The sequence below is a fragment of the Sorex araneus genome, chromosome 10, assembly GCF_027595985.1.
Source record: "Sorex araneus isolate mSorAra2 chromosome 10, mSorAra2.pri, whole genome shotgun sequence".
Classification (NCBI taxonomy): domain Eukaryota; kingdom Metazoa; phylum Chordata; class Mammalia; order Eulipotyphla; family Soricidae; genus Sorex; species Sorex araneus.
The window spans coordinates 45,408,973-45,433,689 of NC_073311.1; the positions used below are offsets into that span (position 1 = coordinate 45,408,973).

At 53.2% G+C, this 24,717-nt stretch overlaps 1 protein-coding gene across 1 annotated transcript in view; it reads right to left on the bottom strand.

Annotated features, from left to right (window-relative positions):
- Positions 1 to 16: 16 nt before the first annotated feature.
- Positions 17 to 24,717, bottom strand: part of GLT8D2 (glycosyltransferase 8 domain containing 2) — a 41,734-nt gene continuing 17,033 nt past the window's right edge. Inside the window, exons 2-10 of the mRNA XM_055117955.1 lie at positions 21,058 to 21,102; positions 19,531 to 19,623; positions 15,061 to 15,232; positions 11,754 to 11,871; positions 10,741 to 10,825; positions 9,730 to 9,842; positions 5,936 to 6,102; positions 3,790 to 3,902; positions 17 to 562 (exon numbers count right to left, since the gene is read on the bottom strand). Of these exons, the coding sequence (XP_054973930.1) occupies positions 390 to 562; positions 3,790 to 3,902; positions 5,936 to 6,102; positions 9,730 to 9,842; positions 10,741 to 10,825; positions 11,754 to 11,871; positions 15,061 to 15,232; positions 19,531 to 19,623; positions 21,058 to 21,076 (1,053 nt within the window). The 5' untranslated portion in view covers positions 21,077 to 21,102 and the 3' untranslated portion in view covers positions 17 to 389. The remainder of the gene's footprint in view (positions 563 to 3,789; positions 3,903 to 5,935; positions 6,103 to 9,729; positions 9,843 to 10,740; positions 10,826 to 11,753; positions 11,872 to 15,060; positions 15,233 to 19,530; positions 19,624 to 21,057; positions 21,103 to 24,717) is intronic.

Consider the following 24,717-nt stretch of genomic DNA (forward strand, 5'->3'; position numbering starts at 1 on the left):
TACATAAATGGTTTAACTTTTCAGATAGTCCAAATGTAATGTATTATTCTACAAAAGACAAGATCGATGGCCTGTTAAAAAAAATACCTATGTACAAAAAAATACATTTAGAAATTTTTTTTAATGTGTGGGTATAATTGTCATTCAGACATAAGCAGAGTGATTACTGATGCCTGGATGGGTTTCTTTCTTTCGGACTCCTGTCCGGACGTCTATAATGAGCGCTTGTGCTTCAGGACGTCAGCAGTCCCGTCTCCACGGTAGTTGACACACTGGCTTGGTGTCATTGGGCCGCGTGTTGGAGGTGATGTGAGTCCCTGGGAGTGGGGCCCAGGCAGCCCACCCGGGTGGTTCGGGTTTTACAAGGAGCGCTGGGAAGGCAGGAGCGGTCAGCTGCTGCGGGGACGGAGTTTGAATATCCCTGCAGGGTCGGGCACAAACCAGCTTTCCCATAAGTCATTGTGAACACTCGGGAAGTCCCAAGGCTTGTGTCTTCCGTTCCAGTGGAGTAGCTTGGCCTCCTGCAGAAAGTGTTCCGAGTACCTGGTGTCTGGACTCCAGCCTTCATTGTGTTCAGCAGGAAATAAGATGTGTTAGAGAATAAAGTTTTTTGATTATTAAAAATCAAATACAGGGGGCTGGAGCGATAGCACAGTGGGTAGGGCGTTTGCCTTGCACTCGGCCTACCCGGGTTCGATTCCCAGCATCCCATATGGTCCCCTGAGCACGGCCAGGGGTAATTCCTGAGTGTAGAGCCAGGAGTGACCCCTGAGCATCGCTGGGTGTGACCCAAAAAGAAAAAAAAAATCAAATACAGGGTTGAAGCTACAGTACAGGTAGGGCATTTTCCTTGCATGTGGCAGACCCAGGTTCAATCCCTGGCACCCCAGTTGGTCTCCTGAGCACTGCCAACAACAGGGAACCCTGAGCACAGAATCAAGAATAAGCCCCAAACACCATCAGCGTGGCCCAAAACCCTAAATAATTTAAATTAAATATAGGGCTGAAGATAATAGTACAGTGCAAAAGGCACTTGGCTGGCTTGTGGCTAACCCAGGTTCTATTATCCCTGGCTCCTGAAATGGTCCCCTGAGCCCACCAGGAATGAACCTTTGAGTGCAATCCAGGAGTAAGCACTGAGCATGGCTAGGTGTGCCCCCCCCACCCACAAAGTCACCCACAAAGTCAAACATGACTTCATTGTAAAATTAAAAAATCAAAGAGTATAAGATAACGCATTTATCACTTCATTAGGAATGTCCAAAATAATCCTTATTAGAGATTCTCTCAAGTCCTTCCAGTAATTTATGTGTATGCATCAATTTAAAACTCACTTTCAGAGTTTGTGCCTTGCCTTTGGGGTGTGTATGATTGTGGTGTTTGTTGGGAGGTGGCCCCCCCACCCCCATGGTTCTAGGGATCACACTCAGGCCATGCAAGTATAAGACATGTGCTCCACCACATAAGCCACATGCCCAGTCTTTTCAGATTTAAGGAATCCATGGCAGCACATGTAGATTTACTGGGTTTTAGAATAGATATATGATTACTTTTCTTATTTCTTAAGATTTTGTTTGGGGTCCACACCTGGCGATACTCAGAGGCTACTGGTGGCTCTGCACTTGGGGATACCCCGTAGTGGGCTCGGAACCATATGGGGTGCTGGTGATCGAACCTGGGTTAGCTATGAGCATGGGATGCCAAGTCGATCAGAGCCAGGTTGAATGCACTCAAGGCAAGCACTTCACCCCCTGTACTCTCTCCCCAGCCCCGGGTTACCTTTTTTAACCTTGGGGGTGGAGTGGGGTTTGAGGTTTTGGCCCACCCCCAGCTGTGGCCAAGGCTTACTCCTGCTCTATGCTCGGGGGTCTCTCCTGGCAGTGCTCAGAACCACGGGGCGCAGGGTCACATCTGGGCCTCCTACATGCAAAGTATGTGCTTAGTCACAGAGGTATCTCTCTGGTCTCAATATCTGATGTATTTTCAAAAGTAAGGGGATGTCCGTTGACCAAGAAGGTGTAGACACTTGTATTCTGATTTTACGTGCGCTGTATGAGTACACGCACGTAAAATCAGTGTATGAGACGCACTGGTGTCTGTTCGTAGAGAAGTTGCAATGGTAGCTGCAGAAACAAAGTGCTGAGTGTTCTGGGATAGGGTAGCATCACTGGAATAATTATTAATTGGCTAATAGCCTAAGTTAATGATTACTAGTTTGCTAAGAACCTAGAGTAAAAGAAATGCTCATTCAGGAAGTCTCCACTAAGGTATCTTCATCTCTGCTCCAGAGGTGAAAATCTGCAAATTTCAATTCTGTGGGTTTAGAATAGTACAGTAGGTAAGGCATTGGCCTTGCACTTAGCCAGCCAGGGTTCAGTCCCCAGCACCACATAGGGTGCCCCGAGTCCCACCAAGGAATCCCTGAAAGAGGGCCTTAGTGATAGTACAGTGGGTAGGGCATTTGCCTTGCGTGCGGTCAACCCAGGTTTGATCCCTGACATCTCATGTCCCCGCCCCCTTCCCTGAGCACCGCCAGGAGTAAATCCTGAGTGCAGAGCCAGGAGTAACCCCGGAGCATCGCTGGGTGTGACCCAAAAAGAAAAAAAAAAAAGTAATCACTAAAAGAAGGGCCAGGAGTTAAGCCCTGAGTACTGCTGAGTGTGGCCTCAAAAGACAAATTCAAGATTCACAGAAGCCCTGGACGGGTCCCACAGGGACCTGTGGTATTTTGTTTTTAGCTGCGTGTTTCATAAATTTTATAAATATTAAAAGACTTCCTGTTAAGGTCCCAACTTAACACCATAACTGTTTTGAGGGTTTTTTTTTGAGTCACACCACGTGATGCCCTGGAGTTACTCCTGGCTCTGCACTCAGAAATTTTTCCTGGGGTGCTCAGGGAACCATGTGGGATGCTGGGGATCGAACTCGGGTCAGCAACATGCAAGGCAAATGCCCTCCCCGCTGTATTACTCCAGCCCCAATACCATGACTGTTACATTGCTCTCTGCTTCCAAAACAACGCTTAATCATCTCAGTATTTGGGGGGCCACACCCGGCAGTGCTCGGGGCTTACTCCTGGCTCTCTGCTCAGGGGTCACGCCTGGTGGGGCTCCAGAGAACACACACACACACACACACACACACAAAGCTAACTAATTTCAGGCTCAGTCCATATCCAGTGGTGCTCACAGGCTAGCCTCAGCTTGGTGCTTGAGGCTCTGGGGACCGTGGGGTGCCAGGAATCAAACCTGGGGCTACCTCATGCAAAGCATGCACTCTAGCCCTGGGAGATAAGAGTTCTCCGATCTCCCAGGCTGACTGGTGAAAAAAATTTGAAAGTTTCACGTTTCATTTTGTTTTTTAGGGTGCCCCCTGGTGGGAGGCTACTCCAGGCTTGGTGCCTAAGGGGCGCTGACAATTAATTCCATGGCACTGCAGGGTGCAGGCCCAGAGCGCCCAAGCCCGCCGGTCATCTGGTCGACCTGCCACATTCCGCCCCAGAGCCTAAGTCCGACCAGGCATCCCACATGCAAAATACGCTCTCCAGCCCTTTGCACCAAAATATGCTGTCCCTGCCTGACATGTCCATCTTTCGACGCTAAGGTTAATGAGAACATATGGGATGTTAGGCTGCGAGAGACACATCCCCTCCGCGGGCATCCTGGCAGCCACGTTTGTGGAACATGCTGAGTGCTGAGAATTGAGTCCTAGATCCAAGGCCGCCCCCTGCGCTCTCGGTGTTTGCCAGGTCTAGAAGATGCTCGTGCGCCCCATTGCCCCTGGACTTACCCAGATGCCGGATGTGCCACAGGGGGTTGATGGCCGAGTGCTTCCCGTGGAACACGATCAGCATCGGGGACGTGGCCACCCCGCCTCCCAGGGAGCTGCTGTAGAGATTTTCCCTGGGAAGACGCACAAGCAACGGTCAGCCAGGAGCCCCACAAACTTGGATCAAGTTGAGTCTAGTCATTTTATTTTACTTTTATTATTATTATTATTATTATTATTGCTTTTTGGCTCACACCCAGCAATGCTCAGGGGTTACTCCTGGCTCTGCACTCAGGAATCACTCCTGGCAGTGCTGGGGCACCATATGGGATGCCGGGGATCAAACCCAGGCCGGCTGTATGCAAGGCAAACACCCTCCCCCCCCGGACTATTGCTCCGGCCCCTATTTTTACTTTATTTTGGGGGTTTAGGGCCACATCTGAGTCCAAATCATTTTAAAAGATGGAAAACATCTCTGGGTGCAGAACCTAATAGGACTATGGGCTTTCATTCCCCTGCACCCCGGCATTGGTGTGTGTTTGGTTTAGTTTGTTTACTGTTTTATTTTATTGAAGTAAAAGTATACTACTGTTACTTACACTTTCCATGCATACATGATTCCAGCCCCACACCTTTCCCAGTCAATACCCTCCCTCTCCCCCACGTAAGCTCTGTTCTATGGACAATATATCCCAGTCTGGTGGCACAGCGGTTGGGCTTTTGCCTTTCATGTGGCCAACCTGAGTTCGATTCCTCCGCCCCTCTCGGAGAGCCCGGCAAGCTACCGAGAGTATGGAGCCCGCGTGGCAGAGCCTGGCAAGCTACCCGTGCGTATTGGATATGCCAAAAACAGTAACAATAAGTCTCTCAATGAGAGACGTTACTGGTGCCCGCTTGAACAAATCGCTGAGCAACGGGATGACAGTGACAGTGGATGACAGTTGTTCTCTTAACGTAATTCTTCATACTCCACATCTGAGAGAGATTTTTAAATTTATGGTACAGGTAGTGACATCTACCCACGTATAGCTAAATAGAGCTAAACCACTACAGTTCCATGTTGGTGTTGGTTTACCCATGAAGTTCCAAGGATCGAACCCAGGGCTCTGCAGGCCAAGCTGGCGAGACACAATGGCAGAGAAAGTGCTCGCTTTCACGCAGCCACCCCAGGTTCAACCTCCAGCCCCATATTTGTCCTGAGTGTCACCAGGAGTGATGTCTGAGCACTGCAGGTGTGGCCTGATGACAAAAACTTAGAATGTAGATAAAAATAGAATTTATAAAATTCTGTGGTTAAGAAATAGCTCATTTTATGGGGGCTGGAGCCATAGCACAGCAGGTAGGGCGTTTGCCTTGCACGCAGCCAACCCGGGTTCGATTCCCAGCATCCCATATGGTCCTCCGAGCACTGCCAGGAGTAATTCCTGAGTGCATGAGCCAGGAGTAACCCCTGTGCATCACCGGGTGTGACCCAAAAAGCAAAAAAAAGAAAAAATAGCTCATTTTATAAAATAAACACCAACTTGTGAGGGCTGGACAGAGATCTCAGAGGCTGAGCATAAGTTTTACACGCAGGTTGCCCAGGTTCAATCCTGGGCTTCACGTGATACCCCAGGCAGAGCTGGGAGCAAGCCATGAGCACTGCCAGGTGAGGCCTCAAAGACCCCTGCCAAAAATAACAAAAAGTGCCTTCAATATCTCTGACTTCCCAGCCAATGAAATAGAAAGTCAATGGTGGGGCCAGAGCTTGCCTTGCACTCGGACAACAGGATTCGATCCTTGGCACCTCTCCTGGTTTCCCAAGACCCGCCCAGGAGTAAGTCCCGAGCATGACCAGGTGTGGCCACCCTTATCCCCTCCCAAAAAAAAAAAAAAAGTTAATGGAGGAGCTGAGAGAGCGCAGTGGTTAGGGCACATGCCTGGCATGTACCTAGATTTGATTTCCGCACATCACAGCCTCCTGAGCGTCACTGGGTGGGTATCCCCAGCACCTCAGGACCGAAGCGCCATTGCATCTCGGACCCTTGTCCCTTGCACTGAGCTGCCAGTAGCCCTTCAGGCCTCCTGAGCACTTCTTGGGAACCCAGCCCATGCCCCCCCTGCCCCCCCTACACAAATTGTTAATAGAATGCTCTTGTTGCCCAGCGGACAGACAGTCTCCACCTACTCCACGTTCTTCTGCATCCACGTCTCCAGCTGCTTGGTAATGCGCTGCTGCCTCCACTCGGTCATGTTGGCGACCATCACCCCGGGGTTGAAGGAGCAGGTGCTGGGGCTGATGCCGAGCTCCTTGATGGTCTTCTTCCTGTAGTCCAGGTAGCCCATGTACGTGTTCTGCAAAGGAGCGTCCGCGTGTCTGGAAGACGCTTGCTGCTTTTTCCAGCCACGCCGCAGAATCTGTGTTTCCTCCCGTGTCCCTGGCTGAGTCTCAGCCCCTGGGCTGCTCTCCCGCCCCCGCCCCTGCCCCCGCCCCCACAAGCCGAGTGTCTCTGGAAAGAACCTCTTCCTTGCTCTAGCCCCAACTCCTGCATGGCGTCACGAGGTCCTGGCTCACTGGCCCCGACTTCCCCTCGGGGTCTCCTGCTCCTTTATAAAGGAGCCAACCCGGGGCTGGAGCGATGGCACAGCGGGTAGGGCGGCTGCCTTGAATGTGGCCAACCCGAGTTCTATTCCCAGCATCCCATATGGTCCCCTGAGCACCGCCAGGAGTAATTCCTGAGTGCAGAGCCAGGAATAACCCCTGTGCATTGCCGGATGTGACCCAAAAAGCAAAAAGAAAAAAAAAAAAGAGAAAAGTTGATGGTTAATGAAAGATAATAAAGATAAAATTTAAAAAAGGAAAAAACTTCTACTCTAAATAAATAAAGGAGCCAACCCCAGGAGCCCTGGGTTCTTCCTAAGGAAGCTCTAGCTGGCATCGCAAAACTGGTGCCCCGTTTACCCCAGACCTTCCCCACCAGCCACCCCACTCGAGTTTGCGCTGTCTCTCCTTCCAGGGCCCCGGGGCGTCTTTCCTTTCTCCTCCAAACTTGTCAGCAATTCCTTCAGCCCCTCCTCCCCAGAAAGATACCCAGGAGCCAGGCACTTCAGACTGGCCCCGCAGCCTCCTTGCTGGTCCCGCCCACAGTGAGCACACACTGGGCTCCTGCCCGCCTGCCTGCTCCTCCTGCCAAGCCCCACCCTGGCTTCCCGTCTCCGTGGGAGAGAGGGGAAGCCACCGTTTCCGGAAGTGACCTGCCGTGCCCTCTCAGCCATCTGCCCGGCCCCATTCCCCCTCCAGCAGTCTTGCCTGCCTTCCTGTGAGCCCTCAGTCACACCCATGGACCTTAGTGCTGTCACTGCCCCGGGTACCGCCCGCAGGTACCTCTCTGAGGTCCCCTCTCCATTTCCCTTCAGTTCTCTCCGTTTGGGGGCAGTGACACCTTCCCTATGACTGTTTTTCAAATACTGCTCCCCCCCCCCACCCCTCCCAGCCTCTGCGCAATAGTTTCTCTATTTCCTGACCTGGCTGGAACGTCAGCCCCCTGGAGGCAGGACCCCTCGGGCATGTCACTCTGCATGCCAGGCAGCCACCGAGCAGGCTGTCGGTCCCCACTGAATGGCTGTGACTTGCGGGGGCCCATCCTGTCCCCACCAGGCTGTCATAATCCACTTCCGTGGGATGCTCAGAAACGCCCTGGAAGTCATGGCAATTCTGGCCCCCTGGCCCTGCCCTGCTGTGCAAAGAAAGTCAGTGGCGGGGGCTCAGCAGTGCTGCGGTGGCTACAGGGCTTGCTCGGCACATGGCCGACCCGGGTTCGAGCCCTGGCACCTCGTACGGTACACCAAGCGCACTAGAAGTGATTCCTGAGTTAGAGCCAGGAGAAACCCTGAGCACTGCTGGGTTCACTCCCTCCCCCTCCCTCCCACCCCCCCAAAGAAAAAGAAAGTTAATGGAGGAACCAGGAGAGAGTGCAGTGGTTAGGGTACATTTTTTCTTTTTCTTTCTTTTTCCTTTTCTTTTTCCTTTTCTTTCTCCTGTTGTTTCTCCCTTCCTTTCTCTATCTTTCTTTCTTTCTTTCTTTCTTTCTTTCTTTCTTTCTTTCTTTCTTTCTTTCTTTCTTTCTTTCGTTTCTTTCTTTTCTTTCTCTTTCTTTCTCTTTCTTTCTCTTTCTTTCTTCCTTCCTTCCTTCCTTCCTTCCTTCCTTCCTTCCTTCCTTCCTTCCTTCCTTCCTTCCTTCCTTTCCTTCCCTTCCTTCCCTTCCTTCCCTTCCCTTCCTTTCGTTCCCTTCCTTTTAGCTTTTTGGGTCATACCTGGCAATGCTCAGCAGTTACTCCTGGCTCTGCACTCAGCAATTACCCCTAGCAGTGCTCAGGGGACCATACGGGATGCCGGGTATCCAACCCGGGTTGGCAGCTTGCAAGGCAAACCCCTACCCACTGTACTCTTGCTCCAGCAGCTAGGGTACATATCTGGATGCACCTAGGTTAGCACTGAACTACTGGATGCACCTAGGTTAGCACTGAACTGAGGGACGCGCTAACAGACCATCTGAGCACCACTCGGGAGCCCAGCCCACGTCTGGCAATAAAATGAAAAAACTAAAACATTAATGGAATCATTCAGTTGCTTGCACTGACTTTGCCTGTGTTGATGATTCTCACACTCACTCTGCAGACCAAGTGCTGGCCCAAGGAACAGAGGATAAACCAGTTAAGGGACTTGCCCAAGGCCTTGAGAAGCAGTTAAGCTACGGAGCCAAGATTCTGACCCAGTGGGGTCTGGACCCTGAGCCTGGGTCCTGCAACATGTTCATCTTCATGTGAAGGTTTGTGTCCCGGCACTTTCTGTTGGAGACTAGCATTCAATTCTCACACTCCCTGAATACACATGCACACACACACAAACATGCACACATTCACACACACATGCACAAACAAGCACATGTATACACATGTGTGCACAACACATGTACACACAAACACACATGTATACACATGCATGTGCATATACACATGCATGCACACACCACATAAGTGCAACACGCACACATGCACATGCACACACATGCGTGCGCATACACACACACAAACACAGACACACACACATGGGAGGTGTGTGCTCTGCCATTGCAGCACATCCCCAGCCCCAGATGTTTGTATGTCACGGCTCTTTTTCTGGGTCAGTGTTACAATTTAAATTTCCTCAGTTTCTGTGTGAGCAGCCCTTTCCCCTTCAACCAAATGAACCGATTTCCCTCTACTTGGGAAAAAAAAAAAAGCAATGGTCAAAACTCAGAGAGAGAGAAAGGGGGGAGAGAGAGAGAAAAAAGAGAGAGAGAGGGAGAGAGAGAGAGAACAGCGGGTCCAGCAGGGACGGTGCTCACCTTTCATGTGGCTGACCTGGGTTCTGTCCCCAAAACCACATATGATCCTCCAAGCACCCCACCAGGAGTGACCCCTGAGGGCAGGGCCAGGAGCACAGCCACATGTACCCGCCCCCTCCCCCCGAAAGAAAGCAAAAGTCCAGAGAGTCTCCTGTCCCCGCCTGCTGCGCCCCCTTCCCGTCTGCACCCCAGAGATCAAGCTCAGGACCTCAAACAGGAGAGGCTCACGCTCCGCGCCTGGTCACAGTAAACACCACCGTGGGCATACCGTGTGGTTCCGGGGCATCCCGTGCCCTGTTGGCTCAGGAGCCCTTCCTACGCCACAGCGAGCCCCGGGGGCACCCCACCTTTCATCACAGCTCGCAGAAACACCCTGGGAGGGGGGTTCTGGGCTGTGCTTGAGGAGGGGGGAAGGCAAGTGGCTGTGCAGAGCTCAGAGCCCCGAGTCGGGAAGGAGCAGCAGAGCCGGGTGTGAGCTGGACGCGAGTCCACAGGCCCCTCTGACTGCCGGCTCTGCAGACAGGCAGGGCTTCTGCCGGGGAGTCCGGCCTCGCCCTGGGGTGCGAGGGGAAGGAGGAGGGTTCCGAGCGCCCACCTGCAGGCCTACCAGTCTGTTGATGTCCTGCGCCAAGGACAGATCACAGTCATCCGAGAAAGCAGCCGCGTGGCCCTGGGCCAAGGTGGTATCATACAGCTCTTGGATATCGCCTGAGTATAGAAACACCGGGAGTTAACGCCGGGGCCCAGCCAGACAACCTACAGAACCCTATAGGACCCCGTTCTTGTCATGGGGATCTAGTGGGGAGGCCCAGAAAGGTGCGCGATTCCTGGAGTTAAGTGGCTTGGCAGTTGACTCTGTCCGAATAGCTGCTATCGATGCAGAAAGCCCCTGTCAAGAAGCCCAGCGAGGCAGTTGCCAACTTCCTTTACTTCCGGTGCCCTGTGGGTACCACACTCAGAGAAGGGCCGCTGCTATGCCGAGCATAGCTCATGCCTAAGACCATCATCACTGAGGCTTGAGTCTCCATTTGAAGGTGCAGGGGAGGAAGAGGGGCACAGACGGCACCTCGAGACGGACTCTGAACATTGGTGTTGTCAGTGAAGCAAGACAGGGTTTTCATTTTTTCTTTCCTTTTTGGGTCACACCCAGGAATGCTTAGGGGTTGCTCTGCACTCAGGAATTACTCCTGGCGGTGCTCGAGTGAACCATATGGGAGGCCGGGGATCGAACCCGGGTTGGCTGTGTGCCACGCAAATGCCCTACCCACTGGACTATCACTCCGGCCCCAAGCAAGATAGTTTTACTGGAGGAAACTTGCTTAGAAAGAGTCAAGAAGAGAGGAAAAGGGGGAATATGTTCTCTCAAGAGAGAACAGAGACTTTTCCAGAATAGAAGTAAGAAAGGAAATAGGGACGAGCAAGCGAGGGCATGTTTGAGGGAGGACACAGGTTTGAAGAGCAAACCGGGACGATGAATTTGTAAATACTCCTCACTGGGCAACGACTGGGTCCTGCCAGCTCTCACAAGCAGAGGCTGAGTGGCCGCGGCCAGGGGAAGACAGTCACTCTCTATATCGCATGCTCCTTCGGCTGCGGGCGTGCTTACCTTGAACAATGACATCATCGTCCAGATAGATGACTTTCTCGTGTTGGTGGATGAGCAGCGGGAGATAAAATCGCACAAAGTTCAGCTGTTAAAACACAAGAGGTGATGGCGGGACAGGAGTCACAGTACAGCAGGGAGGGTGCTGGCCTGGCGTGCAGCTGACCCGGGTTGGATCCCTGGCACCAATAGATGGCCCCCAGACCCCGCCAGGGATGACCCCTGAGTGCAGAGCCAGAAGTAAGGCCTGAGTACAGCTGGGTATAGCTCAAGCTTCTCACCGCCCCCCCTTAAAAAAAAAAATAGAAACAATGGTGATAAGTGGTGTGTGACTGAGGAAGCAGCTTCCACTCTGCCAGTGTACGTGGCACAACCAAGAGCTGCCCTGCCTCCCCTCGGCCCACCAAGTTCTACCTGTGAAAGCATTATAGGTCAGCAGTTTTCCTACATGGATTTTTTTTTGGCAGGGGGGGATGGGGGGGACTATTTTGGGTCATACCCGGCGATGTTCAGGGCTTACTCCTGGCTCCTCTCTAGGGAATTACTCCTGGAAGTTCTCAGGGGAATCATATGGGGTGCCGGGGATTGAACCGAGGTTGGCCATGTGCAAGGCAAACACCCTCCCCACTGTGCTATCACTCTGGCCCCAGTCTTCCTACACGGAAGCCCCTCCCCACCCCCACTGGTCAGACCCACGTTCATCTCTGAACTGAGGTAGGATGCAGGGGGGTGGTTTATAATGGGCTGCTTGTCCATCTTTTAGGGTCCACTGCCTTTCTCTGGACTCGTGGGTCAGGTTTGCCGTCAACCAACTTGAACGTACACACAAGTTGTTCAAGTTGAACACGGACACACGTGTTTTCTCACCCTTCATTCCCTCCCATTCATTCCCACTCTCCCTACATGCCTGCCGGCCCCTAAGTCCCTCCTGCAGCCGGGGGCTCCCGAGTGATGGACCAGCGGAGTCTGGGGAGGCGCCAGGCCCCGGTTCACCCCCACCTGCGTGTCCCACTCACGGGCTGCAGCAGCTCTGGCCTCGCGGTGTCCGGCCTCGTCTTTCCTTTCAGGACCATCGGGTTGAATTCCACGATTTTAAAGTTGATCTCCCTCAGTTTAGAATGTTCAATCCATTTTCTAAAAAGACGACAAAAAGGGATCTAGCCCCAGGCCTCCTGTCTTGCCGCCACTGGCTGCCAATGGCTCAGTCTGTGTCCTCCTTTGGATAGTGAAACGGTGAGAGGGGACCAGAGGGATAGGGCAGGGGGAAGGCCAGCTGTCCAGCAGGGACCCCTGGGCACGGCCAGGTGTGACGCATTAATTCCTCTCCCCTCCAATTAAAAAGTGTGGGTATTGGGCCCAGAGTAACAGTACAGCATGGAGGGCATTTGCCTGGCATGTGGCCAGCCTGGGTTCAATCCCCAGCATCCCATATGATCCCCCGAGCCCACCAGGCGTAATTCCTGAGTGCAGAGCAAGGATGAGCCCCTGAGCATTACCGGGTGTGACTCAAAAAGCCAAAAAAAAAAAAAAAAACCACAAAACACAAAACCAACCAAACAACAACAGCAACCAAAAAAAAATGTGTATAACCTTAGTAGAGTTTAGCTTATAAAACCTTTGTATTTTTTTTTCACCCTCATCTGGTCCGCCTTTAAATCATTTTTTCTTTTCCTTTCAAATTCACATAACTCTGCAAAGGAAGTGAAGCAACATAATAATAACCAAATATCTCCCCAGATCCAGCCCATCTTCACAGGGCACTGGAAGAAGAAGAAGACTTGCTTGCAAGCAGCATCCGTGTGTGCGGGCACGCTCCGGCCCGTGCGCACAGCTCTGAGGTTTGTGCGGGGCATCAGTCTTCAGCTGGGCCTGAATGTTTGAGTCCATGTGCCTGTTTCCCACTCACAGGGCCGCCTCCTCCTCCTCTGCTTCTCCCCTTACTTGTTCTTAGTATCACAGAAGAGTGAGTGTGTGTGTGTGTGTGTGTGTGTGTGTGTGTGTGTGTGTGTGTGTGTGTGGTGGGGCAGCCACATCCAGCACTGCCCAGGGGTTACTCCTGGCTCTGTGCTTAGGAACTACTCCTGGCAGTGCTCAGGAGACCATAAGGGATGCCCAGGATCAAACCCGGGTCAGCCGTGTGCAAGGCAAGTACCCCACCTGCAGTACTGTTGCTCTAGCCCCTCACAGAATTTCCGGTTGTCTTTTATCCAATTCATAAGACCAGTCTTGGTAAAAAGCGATCTCCAAATCAAATATGCGCAACCTAAGGCCACCCCTGACGGCATCTGTTCTTGAATGAAAACAGAGGGCCAGAGAGATGATGCAGTGGGTAAAGTACTATCAGCTCGCCCTGCACGCGGCCAACCAGGCTCAATCCCCGGCATCCCATGTGATTCTCTGAGCACCGCCAGGAGTGATTCCTGAGTGCAGAGCTAGGCGTAACCCCTGAGTATCATTGGGTGTGACTCCCAAACAAAACAAACATAAAAATAGGTAAGGTCGGACCAGAGCAATACTACAGCAGGCAGGGTGCTTGCCTTGCACGCAACTGATCAGGGATTGGTTAGAGCCTTGATACTTCATATGGTTCCTCGAACCCAACCAGGTGTAAGCCCTGAGCACTGGTGTGATCCAAACCCACCCCAAATATATATATATATATACATATATATATATATATACACACACACACACATATACATACATATGATTTATGTTTATATATGTATACACACATATACACATCAATCCTTCATTTATGATTCATGACAAATAATTTTGTGGTGTGATGTCGGACTGGAGCAATAGCACAGTGGTAGGGCATTTGCCTTGCACGCGGCCGACCTGGGTTCAATTCCTCCATCCCTCTTGGAGAGCCCGGCAAGCTACCGAGAGTATCCTGCCTGCATGGCAGAGCCTGGCAAGCTACACATGGTGTATTCGATATGCCAAAAACAGTAACAACAAGTCTCACAATGGAGACGTTACTGGTGCCCGCTCGAGCAAATCGATGAACAATGGGACGATAGTGCTACAGTGGCGTGATGTCAGGATCAAACAGCCTCACATTTGTGCTCTACAGAGCCCTACCTAGGCTCCTAAATAAATGATATCACCTAATCTATGAATTTTACTTCTAGTGTTTTCCAGCATAAGTATTTTTTTCTGCCCCCTCCCTCCCACCACACCCCACACCTCTGCCATCATTATAAGGTTTTAAATGTTCCACAGCCAAAGTTTTTCTTCTGACATCCGGGTTCAGGAAGATGCTCTCCATGCCAGGATCACACAAGGATCCTGCATTTTAATAAACATTTACATTTTGATTCCCTACGTACTTGTTCTAAATTCAGCCTCAGTTGATTTGTATTTATTTATTTTGGAGGGCCACATGCACCATTGCTCAGGGCCACTCTCAGGTCAGTGCTCAGGGGTCACCCTCAGTGGTACCTGGAGACAACCAGGGCCACAAGTGTGACACTCAAGAGACTAGACACCGGGCATGAACCTGCGACCTCACACTTGCGAGGTCTAAGCTATTTCCCCAGCCTCTACAATTTATTATTTTATTTACTTAGTTATTTTGTTTTGGGGGGCACCCCCAGCAGTGCTCAGAACTTACTCCTGGTTCTGCACTCAGGGATCCCTCCTGGCAGGTTCAGGGGACCATACAGGGTGCCGGGGATTAAACCTGGCTTGGCCACATGCAAGACAAGTGCCCTACCCCGGACCCTCCAATTTATTCTCTAACATAGTATCTGGAAGGAAAGAAATTACTCTGCGTCTCAAAGATTATCATTTGGATGATTCTGAGTCATATTAAAACAGGCTCTCAAGAAAGCAAATCAGGGGCTGGAGCAATAGCACAGCGGGAAGGGCGTTTGCCTTGCATGCGGCCAACCCGGGTTCGATTCCCAGCATCCCATATGGTCCCCTGAGCACCGCCAGGGGTAATTCCTGAGTGCAGAGCCAGGAGTAACCAACCCCTGTGCATTGCCAGGTGTGACCCCCCCCCAAAAAAAAGCAAAAAAAAAATAAAAATAAAAAAGCAAGACAAAGGGAAAACCAGGTAGAAAGAACTTCCTATAAATTAAGGAGGACCAGAGAGATAAACCAGGAGTTAGGACACTTGCCCGAGGCCGACCTGAGTTAGATCTGCTCTCCTAAACCCCACCAGGAGTGATCCCTGAGCACAGAACCAGGAGTAAGGCCTGAACACCCCCCGCCCGCCGTGTGACCCCTGCCCCATCTCCTCCCCACCAAACAAAAGGAAAAAAAAAAGAAAGAGAAAGCAAGGACGCGCAGCCTCGTGGGGCACCGCACCGTATCCGAGACAGCGTGTTCCGGAGCCCGACTATGTAGAACAGAATGTTGGCGTCGGTGTTGCTGTAGATGCTGTTGATGGCGGCCATGGCGGCGCCCATCCTGCCCGCGGCCGCACAGATCACCACGGGAATCTCCTCCTCCGCTTCCTCGGGAGTGGCCGCAGCATCGTCTGCAGGCACCAAGGGCAGCGATGAGCGTGACGGACACAGGAGCCCTCCCCGGGCACCCCTCGGGCGTGAGGGACACGAGGCGCCCTCCCCGGCCCCGCCCTCGAGCGTGAGGGACACCAGGCGCCCTCCCCGGCCCCGCCCTCGGGCGTGAGGGACACGAGGAGCCCTCCCCGGCCCCGCCCTCGAGCGTGAGGGACACAGGAGCCCTCCCCGGCCCCGCCCTCGAGCGTGAGGGACACAGGAGCCCTCCCCGGCCCCGCCCTCGAGCGTGAGGGACACGAGGAGCCCTCCCCGGCCCCGCCCTCGAGCGTGAGGGACACAGGAGCCCTCCCCGGCCCCGCCCTCGAGCGTGAGGGACACAGGAGCCCTCCCCGGCCCCGCCCTCGAGCGTGAGGGACACGAGGAGCCCTCCCCGGCCCCGCCCTCGAGCGTGAGGGACACAGGAGCCCTCCCCGGCCCCGCCCTCGAGCGTGAGGGACACAGGAGCCCTCCCCGGCCCCGCCCTCGAGCGTGAGGGACACGAGGAGCCCTCCCCGGCCCCGCCCTCAGGCGTGAGGGACACGAGGCGCCCTCCCCGGCCCCGCCCTCAGGCGTGAGGGACACGAGGCGCCCTCCCCGGCCCCGCCCTCGAGCGTGAGGGACACAGGAGCCCTCCCCGGCCCCGCCCTCGAGCGTGAGGGACACAGGAGCCCTCCCCGGCCCCGCCCTCGAGCGTGAGGGACACGAGGAGCCCTCCCCGGCCCCGCCCTCGAGCGTGAGGGACACAGGAGCCCTCCCCGGCCCCGCCCTCGAGCGTGAGGGACACAGGAGCCCTCCCCGGCCCCGCCCTCGAGCGTGAGGGACACGAGGAGCCCTCCCCGGCCCCGCCCTCAGGCGTGAGGGACACGAGGCGCCCTCCCCGGCCCCGCCCTCAGGCGTGAGGGACACGAGGCGCCCTCCCCGGCCCCGCCCTCGAGCCGTGAGGGACACGAGGCGCCCTCCCCGGCCCCGCCCTCAGGCGTGAGGGACACCAGGCGCCCTCCCCGGCCCCGCCCTCGAGCGTGAGGGACACCAGGCGCCCTCCCCGGCCCCGCCCTCGGGCGTGAGGGACACCAGGCGCCCTCCCCGGCCCCGCCCTCGGGCGTGAGGGACACAGGAGCCCTCCCCGGGCACCCCTCGGGCGTGAGGGACACGAGGCGCCCTCCCCGGCCCCGCCCTCGGGCGTGAGGGACACCAGGCGCCCTCCCCGGCCCCGCCCTCGGGCGTGAGGGACACGAGGAGCCCTCCCCGGCCCCGCCCTCGAGCGTGAGGGACACAGGAGCCCTCCCCGGCCCCGCCCTCGAGCGTGAGGGACACAGGAGCCCTCCCCGGCCCCGCCCTCGAGCGTGAGGGACACAGGAGCCCTCCCCGGCCCCGCCCTCGGGCGTGAGGGACACGAGGAGCCTTCCCCAGCCACCGTCTCCCACAGCCCCGCGTTGTGGAGGAGCTGCTTCTGCTCTCAGCTCTCTGGATTCTGCTTCTCCCCCCTTGGGAAGAGAATGTTGGGAGTCTGGGGGTGGGGAGATGGGGATGGGGGGGTGGTTTGGGACACAGCTGGCAGTGCTCGGCGCTTACTCCTGGCTCCGAGCTCAGGGATCATTCCTGGCGTGCACTGGGGGCCGTATCTAGTGCCAGGGACGGAGCCAGGGTCGTGCAAGGCCAGCATCTGAAGTTCTCAAGAAAGCAAGGCAGGGTCCGAGCGATAGTACAGCGGGGAGGAAGTTCGCTTTGCACGCAGCCGACCTGGGTTCAATCCCCCGCATCCCTGATAGTCCCCTGAGCAATGTCAGGAGTGATTCCTGAGTGCCGAGCCTGAAGTAACCCCCAGGCATCGCTGGGTGTGACCACACACACTCCAAAAAAAGAAAACAATGCAAAGAGAAAACCAGGTAGAAAGAACTTCCTATAAATTAAGGAAGATCAGAGAGATAAAACAGGGGTTAAGATACTATCCCTTCAGACCTAAATGTTAAAATTGTCCTGGTGTGTTCTCAAGCCACTACGATTTTTACTTATTTATTTATTTATTTATTATTATTATCATTATTATTATTATTGCTTTTTGGGTCACACCCCAAAGTAGAGGAAGAGTAAGAAGGAAGGTGTCTGCCACAGAAGCAGGTGGTGGGGTCAGGTGGGATGCGGGGAGGGATACTGGGGACATTGGTGGTGAAAAATGTGCACTGGTGGAGGGACGGTGTTCGATCATTGTATGACTGAAACTCAGTCATGAAAGGGTTGTAAGTGTAGCTCACGGTGATTCAATAAAAACAACAACAACATCGACAACAAAACTCTGCCACGAGTCCCGCTCTGGCCTCCACAGCAGCGGCTGGCTGGTTTCGCATCATGGTGCACCCCCTGAGACAAAGGGGCACCCACATTCCCTCACGCAGAGATTTCATGAGCCCGCGGGCTGCTCAGAGCACCGAGAGCTGCCGTGCCTCCACCCGCTCTGGTGCTTGCCGCCACCCTGACCAGAGCGCCATCGGATCAAATTTGAAACGCTCTCTCTACCCGCCATTCTGTAAAGTCTATCACTCAGACCTAGGGTAGGTCTACCTGATGTTGAATAAAAATGAAATGAGTAAATGAACCACCCAATATGTGCTTCATGTCATTTATACTTATTTATTGGAGGGGCACATTTAACAGTGCTCCTGGCTTAGGGATCAATTTAATTAATTTTTGTGGGAGGGGGGTGTTTAGGCCACATGCACTGATGCTCAGGGGTTGCCCCTGGCTTTGCACTCAGGAATTACTCCTAGCAGTGCTCAGGGGATGATATAAGAAGCCGGGGATGACATCAGGCTTGGTGGCATGCAAGGCCACGCCTTAGCTACTGTGCTCTCTCCAGGCCCTCAAGGGCTAATTTAATTTGATTTATTTGCTGTTGCATCACAGCAGGCAATGCTCAGGGCTTACTGCTGGCTCTGCACTCAAAAATCACACCTGGCACTGCTCAGGGGACCCTAAGGGATGCCAGGGCTTGAACCCAGGTTAGCTGCATGCAAGGCATTGCCCTACCTGCTGTACTATCGCTCCTGCCCCCAACTTACTTATTTCCATCTCTTGACTTTTCCAAATTCTCTAAAGCACCCGTGGGCTGCTTGTACCCACAGATAAGAAAGCATTTGTGTAAAGAAAATGTTTCTCGAAAGTGTTCCTTCAGAACTAGCCTTTCACCCTGGGGGCCCAGGCTTCCCCAATGACACGGCATGTCACCTGCAGGCAGGGGCGTGCTCTGCCTACAGTGAGTACTCTGTAGGGCATCTCTCTAGGAAGTCCGAGAAGATAAAGCCGTGTTCCTTTGCCAGGTGCCCTGCGGCGGCCGAGTTCCTGCCCTCTTTTGGCCAGCTACGGCTCCTATTCTGGCCAACCTCCAGAAGGTTCCTGAACAGGACACCCTTGTCTCCAGACCCCTGCAAGGCTGCTGCTGAGGTCCGAGTCACCCTTGTCATCCTTTTGTGGGCTGACACACCACGGTGTCTGTGCAGAGACAGATCTCCCCCAGAGCCCGGTGCAAATTAGCTCACGACACCTGAACGCCAGCACAGACGCCTTCCCTGGTCCACTCCCCACAAAACTTGGTTTTTGTTTGTTTGTTTGTTTGTTTGTTTGTTTCTGGTGAAGATGGCTGATGCCAATAGACTTTTTATTTATTTTTTAAATTTTTATTTATTTTTTTAATTGAACCGCCATGAGATACAGCTGCAAAGCTTTCATGTTTTGAGATTCAGCCGTACAATGATGGAACCCCCATCCCTCCACCAGTGCAAACTTTCCACCACCAATGTCCCCATTATCCCACTCCCCCCACCCCCCATCCCAGTCTTCACCCTGCCTCTATGATGAGCAATTTCCCCGATTTTCTCTCTCTCTCTACTTTGGGGCATTCTATTTTGCTCGAATTTCCCCACCACCATTCAAGCCTGCCTGCAGGGGCTGACGCTAGATCATTTATTTTCCGTTGCTTATTTTGCATATCATGAGAGGTCGTGCGGCATAAGCGGCCGTGTACTTCTGAAAGTCTACGATTGTAAATGTTGGGTTCCAGAGACATCTCTGTCGGGAGCTAATCCATTGTGGGATTCGGTTGGGCGTTTCTGGGCCCGGGCTGTTGGTACTTGGAGAGTGACACTCACATCTCACATCCCCGACACTTGTAAAATGGGATCTTTATACCGCCCGAGCCCTCCCCAGCCAGGCCAGCCCTGCCCCTCTCTCTCTGACCAGCTCCCCAGGGCAGGCTGGGGGCTGGCTCCGTGCCCTGGCGTACCTGCTTCCTTCTTGAGCACTGCGCTTTTGTGGACCTTCTTATACAGAATCCCACAGAGGGTCACCACCAGAAGGAACAGCAGCACGTGGTTAACTGAAACGAGACAGAAACGCGTCCCCATGAGCCTGCAGCGGTAGGAAGGGGTCCGGGAGCCCCGTGGGCGGGCGGCTGCCTTGGTTTTGTTTGCTTTGGGGCCACACCTGACTGTGCTCAGGGCTTACTCCTGGCTCTGCACTCAGGGATCACTCCTGGCAGTGCTCAGGGGACTGAGCACTGGGGTGGTGGGGATCCAACCTGAGTTGGTGACATGCGAGGTGAGTGGCCTACCCCCCACCCTGTACTATGGCTCCCACCCAGATGCCTTCTCTGAGAGCTGCAGGACTGTTGGGCTGGAGCGGAGCACGGAGTCAAGGGCTCAGCTGGGCAGTGGGAATGTGGAAAAATTAAGGGAGGGAGGGAGGAAAGGGGGGGAGGAAGAAAGGGAGGGAGGGAGGGAAGGAGGGAAGGAAGGAACAAAGGAAGGAGAGAAGGAAGGAAAGGAGGGAAGGAAGAAAGAAAGAAGGGAGGGAAGGAGGGAAGGAACATAAGAACAAAGGAAGGAGGGAAGGATGGAAGGAGGGAGGGAAGGAGGAAGGGAAGAAGGGAGGGAGGGAGAGACAGAGTCAGGGATGGACAGAGAAAGTTAGGGAGGGAAGGAAGGAGAGAGGAAGGAAGGGAGGAAGGAAGGAACAAAGGAAGGAGGGAAGGAAGGAAGGAGGGAAGGAAGGAAGAAAGGAAGAAGGGAGGGAAGGAGGGAAGGAACATAAGAACAAAGGAAGGAAGGAAGGAGGGAGGGAAGGAGGAAGGGAAGGAGGGAAGGAGGGAGAGACAGAGTCAGGGAAGGACAGAGAGAGTCAGGGAGGGAAGGAAGGAGAAAGGAAGGAAGGGAGAAGGAAGGAAGGAAGGAAGGAAGGAAGGAAGGAAGGAAGGAAGGAAGGAAGGAAGGAAGGAAGGAAGGAAGGAAGGAAGGGAGGGAGGGAGGGAGGGAGGGAGGGAGGGAGGGAGGAAGGGAGGGAGGGAGGAAGGAAGGGAGGGAGGAAGGAGGGGGGAAATTAAAAATAAAACAAAAAAACTAACTGAAAAGCCTTCAAGAGCAGGATTAGATTAGTACCCAAATACTTATGTAGGACAAGAAGATAAATTATGTTGGCAAGTTTAGGGAAACCCATCCCCCTTGTCCCTGGTGTTTCTGGAAGTCCAGGACAGCCTGCAGGAGATCTGCCCCCGGAAACCAAGGTTCCAGAGCAGAGTCACCACCAGGGCCGGGCAGTCCTGCTTGAGGCTTCTCTTCAGGGCTGGGGGTGCTCCAAGGACGGGAGTGCAGCTCTGCAGGGGGGCTGGGGGTGGGGAAGGGGCTGGGGGTCAGTCCTGGCACTGCACAGTCCTCTGGGCACTCCCGAGCACTGCCAGGTTATCACCCCCGAAGCAGAAACTCCAGCAAAGATTTTTGTTTTTTTAAGTCATGATTTTCCAAAGTGATTATCTTACTTTTTCGTAACAAAGCCATGTGGGTTCACACAGAGAAACGGGGACCTGTGGAGGAAAGAACAAAATGCCCGAGTCAGTCAGCAGTTACTAAGGAATAAGCTCCGACCATCCGCTAGATGGACCCCACCACCCGGGACCCCCAGGACCTCCAGGAGTGAGCCCCAAGCAGTGTTACTGTGGTCCCCACCCCCCAAATGAAATAAATAGCACTGTATAGCACTGTCCCGTTGTTCATCGATTTGCTCGAGTGGGCATCAGTAATTTCTCCATTGTGAGACTTCTTGTTACTGTTTTTGGCATATTGAATATGCCACAAGGAGCTTGCCAGGCTCTGCCGTGCGGGCGGGATACTCTTGATAGCTTGCTGGGTTCTCCGGGAGGGATGGAGGAATCGAACCCGGGTCGGCCGAGTGCAAGGCAAACGCCCTGCCTGCTGTGCTACCTCTCCAGCCCAATGAAATAAAATTCAATAAAAACTGAAAGTTAAACATAAGCTGAAGGATTCATAACAAGCAATACAGAAGAGAGTGTGGGGGAGATTGTCTGCCATAGAGGCGAGGGAGGGGCAGGATGGGGGGATACTGGGGACCTTGGTGGTGGAAGATAATGCACTGGTGGAGGGATGGATGATCGGTCATTGTATGACTGAAGCTCAAACAGGAAAGCTTTGTAACTGTATCTCACAGTAATTATTATTAATAATAATAATAATAATATTAACATTCTAAATAAAAAAATAAAGTAATGTGGAATTCATGCCCAATTCAATTGGTTTACTCAATGGCTGAATAAATAGCAGTACTCCTACATCCACCCGCACGGCAGAGCCTGGCAAGCTCCCCGTGGCGTATTCGATATGCCAAACACAGTAACAACAAGTCTCACAGTGGAGACGTTACTGGTGCCCGCTCAAGCAAATCGATGAACAATGGGATGACAGTGACAGTGACTCCTACATTCATCATCATCATCATCATTATCCCGTTGATCGTTGAATTTCTTGAGCGGTCTCAGTAACGTCTCCATTCGTCCTAGCCCTGAGATTTTAGGAGCCTCTCTTTACTTATCCTTCCCAATGGTGCTGCATTGGAGGCTCTTTCAGGGTCAGGGGAATGAGACCCAGCATTGTTATTGGTTTTGGCATATGAATACACCTGGCATATGAATATGAATATGCCAGGCTCTCCCATGTGCACAGGAAACTCTCCAAGACCTCCAAGCCTGCTCGGATTGAAACTGGGCCTCTTCCACCCAGATTTCCCATTTTCCAGTAGCTAGGCTGTCACACCCAGGGACTGCCCCTGGTACCGTGTAATCCCACCAACGGCCAACATCCAGAGACTTAAAACCAAGCTCCCAGAAGAGAGCGACGCAGAGAGTCTCTTGCCCACATGCCTGGCTGTCTTTTCCGGGGCCCCTCAGAGGGGATGGGCTCCAGCTTCCCTCCCCGCCCCGAGCAGAGCTCCCGCGGCCGAAGACCTCCGGAGCCTAGCCACAGCCATGCTCAAGGCCCCTCTCCACACTCCTACATTTAAAAAAAAAAAAAAAAGTAAGCTGCAGGAAATGTTTCCACGTTCACCTCTAGTTTTTTTAAAGATATGTTATATCAGGTCAACTTCAAATTTGGATGTGCTTTTGTAGGGCTGAGTTGGAGGGGCGGGGTGGGGGGGAGTTATGGGCCCTGCAGCCATGTTATCTGGGACTGATGCCTGGAGGTCTGACTAAGTATCGCCAACCCCACACCTGGCAGTGCTCGGGCCTCAGTTGGTGAGAATCTGCCTCCTCAGCTCTCCTGAGTGCACCTCGACCACTTTGCTCTGCACTCCGGCCTGACAGCAATGGACATTGTCAGTGTTCTGTTCTGTATCTGTTTTGGGGTTTGGGATTCTACCCAGCGGCGCTCAGAAATTACTCTTGGCGGTGCTCGGGGGACCGTATGGGATGCTGGGGATGGAACCCGGTCAGCCGCGTGCAAGGCAAACACCCTACCCGCCATCCTATGGCTCCAGCCCCCACGTCCGTATTTTTTAGCTATTCTAGCAGGTGCATTTTACTGTAGTGGAAATTTAACTTGCCTAACAACTCACGCTGAGTAGTGTCACTGGGGGTGGAGGGGGACTCCCCAGCAATGCTGGGGGGCCCCAAGATACTCAAGGTGCTTCTTAGCCAGCACCTGAGGATACGGGCCAGGAGGACTGGGTGGCACGATGCCCCCACCGCTGGGCCACACCCCACAGTGCTTGGGGCTGGAGGGCAGTAGCAGTTAGCTGCATGCAAGGCATGCCCCAAGCCCTCAGGGTTCGACCAGGAGCCCTCGGATGGTTCATTTTACGCGTCAACCTGACCGGCCCTGGGATGCTAAGCTAGTTGGGGTCCCTCTGCGAGGGTGTGGTGGGAGGGGATGAGAGCCACACCCGCAGGGCTGGCCTGGTGCTAAGTGGTAGGGCACAGGGCCAGTGTGAGTGAGCGCCCTGCCTTCGCTGGACTGGCACGGGGAGAAAACTCAGACCAACAAACACACATTACAGTGGCAGGTGGAACAAAGCAGAACGGAGCCCTCACCCCCTCCCCAAGTATGGTGAGCCTCAACCAATCAGTTGATGTTTGCTAGGAAAAAGTGCAAGAGAGACTTTCTCTGCCCTGATTTCCTTGGAACCCGGATGCTGGCTTTTTCCCCTGCCTTTGGATTCAGATGGAAACATTCGCTCTTCGTCGGTCTTACTTGGCTTTGGACAAGACAAGGCCATCTGGTCCCCCTAAGTCCCTGACGTGCCCACCTGGACCAGAGGACGCCATTAGCCTGCTCCCACCTCTTAGCTCACTGACTGCCCCCCCCCCCCCCCGTGGGCCTCAGAGACAATTCCTGAGAGGAAATCTCCTGTAAGAACTTCTCTTTCTCTCTAGAAGCTTGATACTACAGTGGCAGAGTGTCTCTTTCGACCTGAAACCTCCTTTTAAAATTGGGTTCTTGGGGCTGGAGAGATAATACAGCAGGTAGGGTGCTTGCCTTGCACACGGCTGACTCGGGTTCAATTCCCAGCATCCCATATGGTCCCCTGAGCAAACCACCAGGAGTAATTCCTGAGTGCAGAGCCAGGAGGAACCCCTGTGCAACGCCAGGTGTGACCCAAAAAGCAAAAAATAAAATAAATTAAATAAAATAAAAATAAAATTGGGTTCTTTATTTCTTCGTTTTTGAGTACTCAGACTATTTTATACATTGTGAACACATGTCTCTTAGCCATCAGTAACTAAAGTGTGAGCATCGAATAAATATGTAGTAAATGTATAACATATACTTTTATTATACAGTAATATATAATAAATATTAATGTAAAGTAGCACGAAATTTCAGGAGGCAATAAAAGGACTGATACAAAAATGTCTCAACCAAATACTCCCCCAAATTCAAATTCTACCTTCGCATAATGTCCTGGAGCATATTATTTGTGCTCTGATAGCCAAAAAAAAAAAAATAATAACAAGCTCTTAGCTCTCAGAACACACCTGTTACAACTCTATTTCCTAATTGTCCTAGTCAAAAATTGACCTCCCATGCCTTACAACATCTTCTGTCTTCATCAGAAGAAGCAGTGAGCAAAGCCAGAGACAGTGGGGAAGGCACTTGCCTTGCTTGTGGCCAATTCAGGCCCCTTCTGG